Raw genomic sequence first — 5,084 nt, 5'->3', positions numbered from 1 at the left:
GTTACTGGACCAATAAATCTCGAAGGATCTAACACATTGTTACATGTTGATAATACACCATGGCATGTGAAACGTCTTTTCTTTTTGGTACAAAGTAAAAGGAAGGTGTCTGACACAAGGTTCTTACTTAGTCCAAGGGTGCATTGAACAGGAAGCTGATCCACAGACAGATCCTTTTATCTTTTATGGCTTTTGCCCAATCTTTTGGTGGAAAGGCTCCCATCACTTCCACCTTGTTTGAGGGAATCTTATGCCGTCTTGAGTTAGAGTGGAGTAGTATTTCTTTGGCCCTTTGAAAGACATCAGTGGCTTCAGCTTCTGTGAATAAGGATTTTAAAGCATCATCCTCAGAAAACGGTTTGTGCTTCCGGTGTGTTTTTCTTTCCACACAAACAATCCTCTAAAATATTTTGGTAGCTCTAGTTGCATTTAGGACCAGCCTTGAATCAAACTGGGTGAAATGATACAAACACAGCCTATGTGACGGTTTCCATGTTCTTGCAGGTGCGTGCCAGTGCCATCGCCCAGGATGCAGATCAGAATTATGACTATGCCAGCAACAGCGCTGTGCTGCATCTAGAGCCAGGAGACGAGGTCTACATTAAACTGGACGGAGGCAAAGCTCATGGAGGAAACAACAACAAGTACAGCACCTTCTCTGGTTTCATCATCTATGCTGATTAGATACCTGCTGCAACTTTCCTGTGATTCCAGACCACCTGTTCCAGTAGAAGTCTACTATTTTAAATCTGTGTGTAATATCTAATATAAACTTGTGCATCAGTTTATTTTTTACAGTTTTCAGGGGACATGATTAACATAGGAAGAAATGAAGTAAATGTGATGTACTTTGTATGGGCAATGACACGTCAGCCACTCAGTTTTATATTGTTTTTCATTTTATTACTTTAAACTTGCTTTCTCAATGTGTGTTTCATCTAGTGCACAAAATCTAAGCACAAAAGCATTTTTTGTGTCGAGTTTTGTTGGAGAGTATGTTTGCTAAAACAAACAGACAAAACCTCAAAAAAAGGATTTTGAAAGAAGTCGCTGCTGAGACTGATTTGATGTTGGGTGGCTTGTAGAAAAATGTGATGTACCATGATAAAATATGTTATCTCATAGTATTTTAACGGAACTCGATGTACACATCTTAAGTACTATCCAATGGTCTACTGTTTTGTACCAGTTGGTGGTGGCGTGCCTATTTCCATGGTTCCAACAGCAGTCAGAACATGAACAAGGTAAAGCTCGTAGTGCGTTCAGTATAAATGTTCTTCTGGTTATTCACTGGTGAGTCTCCCCTCATGAGCACACACACCCAAAGCATAGCCATGCACAGGTAGGAGCAGGTGAGACGACAACTTGAACACGTTCATTTCAAGAGGAGAGCAGTAAAAAAGCAACCAAACTTCATACAGTATTAAATAAATAAATAAACAACAACAACAAAAACACAGCTCTGTTCCCAAATACTAAAAATTGACAAAAGCTTAGAATAGGAAAAAAAAAAAATCTAAACCAGCTTCAGCTTCAAATAAATTACTTTAAAAGGCTCCGTACAAAGTTGCACTGGGACTGGAATCCTGCTGGTTGAGCGAAACCAACCAAGTTTCCTGGCAGGAGGGGGCAGTCAAAAATAAACATCACTGTATGTCCTTGAGTGACCTTGATTTAAAGCAACATTTAACAAATAAAGAAAACAATGATCAGTATATTAAACCTTAAAAACTTCAAGAACTTTTAATATTAAACACTATATTGTGTACTTTTAAAACATTACTATATGTCTAGACCACTAGACATATTTTAAATTGGCAATATTTTCTCAGCGCATACTCTTTTTGTTCCGTTAATGTGCATCAAGTGTGCCAGTGATAACTGAATGGAGGCTGCAGTCTATTAGTGCAACATTAGTACATTTTAATAATTTAAAAATGTATTGGAAAAGACTAAAAAAAATATTAGGAGGCAAACTGAGATGGTGAAATAATTATCTATAACATCACACCAACTGTGGGGTGCTGTTTGTAAAGTTACACTGTCAAAAATTAACAGCAATATTTTGGTTTATTTAGCCTTTCATAAAAGAAAGTTTTTTTCATAGTTATATTTTCACCGTGTCATTTATATATTTATAAATTTCATAGTTTCAAACTAAATATTTAATTTACAAGCTAAATATTTAGTTTAAAATTTAAATACTTAACTTGCAAGTTAAATATTTAGTTAGCAAGCTAAATATTTAGCTCCACGCTAAATATTTAGATTACAAACTAATTGTTTATGTGCAAGGTAAATGTTTAATTTGCAAACTAAATATTTAACCTTCAAGTTAAATATTTAGTTAGTGAACTGAATATTTAGGTGTGAATTAAATATTAATTTCCTAGCTAAATATTTATTTTCAAAACTAAACATTTAATTTCCAAACTAAACATTTAATTCCTAAACTAAATATTTAATTTGCTAACTAAATATTTAGCTCAAACCTAAATATTTATTAAAGCTAAACATTTAATTTCCAAAATAAATATTTAATTTACTAACTACATATTTAGCTTGGACCTAATAGTTTATTTTCCAAACTAAATATTTAATTTGCTGACTAAATATTTAGCTTGGACCAAAGTATTTATTTTCCAAACAAAATATTTAATGCATAAAATAAATTTAAAATTTTCTAATTATATATTTAACATACAATTCAAATATTTAGTTTGGAAATTAAAAATTTTGCTTGGACATAAACATATAGTTAGCTTGCTAACTAAATATTTAACTTACAAGTTAAGTATCTAGTTTATAAACTAAATATTTAGCTTGTAAATTAAGTGTTTACTTTGGAACTATGACATTTATAAATGTATGAATGACAGTGAAAATATGACTTTGAAAAAAAAAAAGTTTTTTTCTTATGAAAGGCTAATAAATAAACCAAAATATTGATGTTAATTTTTGACTGTGTAACTTTACAAACGGCACCCCGTAACCAATACCCAAAAGTTCATGAAGTTAATTTTTTTTCTTTATGACAAAACATGTTTCATTTCTCCATTTGAGCATATGTTTGCTCTACTAACCTATTAGCCCGATCTCTATGGTGCAGAATTATTGTCTTCTACCAGCACCAAATATTTTTAAAATACATCGCCCAACCTCAAATAAAACAAACATAAGCATCTTTCAGTGGAAAACAAAAGACGACACTCAACCAGTAGAACTGATGTGGAAATGGTCAGATCGAATGGCAGTGAGCAATGTGTGTGTGCGTGCTTTGATATTTTACGTTTCAATCATTTTGTTCACTCACTCGTTCTTTTTTACATCATTAAACCTACATTTTACCAGGAAGTGTAGACAATTTCTTACCTATAAAGGAGCAGTCAGCTGACTTCATAGATATGAAATAATACTTTGTATGAAGCGCATTTTGATTTACAGCTTTCAATGCTCTTTGGAACACACCTGCCATCATTGACATTGACTGAAACCAGTCCAGCTGTTCCAGCAGCATTTTCTTCACATGTCCTCAGTTTTATACTACAGTAAAATCTAAGGTTCACAGAGAGCTCACAAAGCATTTAACGGAACTGACTGTTAGAAAGAGACAGACAGGAGACGGTTACGTAACAGTTGTTTAGTGTTGGATAACCAATGGGACAGAGTAAAGATAGACATCAAGAAGTGGGGAATATATTGAGCATTGATGGACTGTCCATTCCTAAAAGTGATGACGGAAAGAGAAGCTGCAGAAAGGTCTCCAGCAACACTAAAGGAACAGCAGCAACCACTACAGGGAACAACAATCTCCTGTTCTCCGTTTGTCTGGACTGTGTTTGTTGGGATGTGTGTGTGTGTGTGTGTGTGTGGGGGGGGGGGGGTTTTTCTTACAAAAAAAACAAACATAACAACGGCTAAATCAAGTCTCCCAAATACTTTTATGAAAGTTAGTCTGGTCTGATGGACCTCAAGCTGAACATTTCAGAGTCCACAGTTCTAAACAGTGTCGATGGTGGATCACCCCAAAATCTCAAGACACCATTCACACAGTGAAACACGGCGGTGGCACCATCATGCTGTGTTTTTTATTTATTTATTTGGAGCAGTTTTATTCAAGCTGAAAGGAACTGTGAACAGTTTAAAATACCCGTTTACTTTGACCTACTGTACATTAGGAGTGGGCTAGAATGACGATGAAACATTTTTCATATTTTAAAACCACAGTGACTCCAAACATTTAGACGTACAAAAGGACGGCTTCATCAGAAGAACGTAAAAGATGCGGAGCGTCGTGGCTCGAGTGACAGATTTCAGCAAGTTCTTGAGCAGTGCACAGAAGATGCCAGCTCTTTTATTTATTTTAAGTCATTCTAGTTTTGACAATGCCTTGAACTGACGTGACTTGTAAATTACAAATACATGAAAAAAAACCTAATAATACGGTAGACTCTAAACATTTAAGGACTCTGTTGTATGTTTTTATTTATGTCATAATCATTTTTGTCTTTATTTATTGCACTGTATTTGAACTGTGATCCAAAATGAAACTGCTTTGCACAAGGACAAAAAAACTACTGGATGATAATTATGTTGAAAAATTCTTGTACTTTGTTACAAAAGGTTTTATTATTTTATCGCTATTTTTTCAAGCCCGTGTCTAACATGCTGGACAAGTTCAGATGAAATGATCCCAAATATGTTCACTTTCATTATGAATGTTATTGTTGACTGAACAGTGTATTAATGTTCTGTAGATACACTGCGTGCAATATTATAAATCCTTTACAATCTCCACCATAGAGGAGTCCACTGTGTACTGTTACTTAAACAATATCTCTATTAAAAACTCAAATAACAGAATTGCTCTGTGTGTGAGTATTATTGTAAAAACAGAAATAATTTGTACTTTCAAACACGTTTTCCACCATTTTGAGTCAGGGCAGTGTGAGACTGGAGAAATTATGACTGGTATATTCCTTGGAGGTGATTCATAATTGTTGTCCTACATGCAGTATAATAACTAGTATTTACAAGGACACTAAGCATCGTGACTGTCCCTGTGATGGACCCGCCCAAGGTTG

General features: G+C 34.5%; 1 protein-coding gene across 1 annotated transcript in view; it reads left to right on the top strand.

Annotated features, from left to right (window-relative positions):
* The window catches only part of c1ql3a (complement component 1, q subcomponent-like 3a), a 19,348-nt gene extending 18,647 nt beyond the window's left edge, over positions 1–701 (top strand). The window contains exon 2 of the mRNA XM_037694303.1: positions 505–701. Coding sequence (XP_037550231.1) covers positions 505–684 — 180 coding nt within the window. The 3' untranslated portion in view covers positions 685–701. The remainder of the gene's footprint in view (positions 1–504) is intronic.
* The last annotated feature ends 4,383 nt before the right edge of the window (positions 702–5,084 follow it).

The sequence above is a fragment of the Nematolebias whitei genome, chromosome 20 (genome assembly GCF_014905685.2).
Source record: "Nematolebias whitei isolate Nwh7 chromosome 20, NemWhi1, whole genome shotgun sequence".
NCBI classification, from domain to species: Eukaryota; Metazoa; Chordata; class Actinopteri; order Cyprinodontiformes; family Rivulidae; genus Nematolebias; species Nematolebias whitei.
The sequence above is the reverse complement of the archived record's forward strand: the minus strand, read 5'-3'. Positions and strand labels throughout refer to the sequence as shown.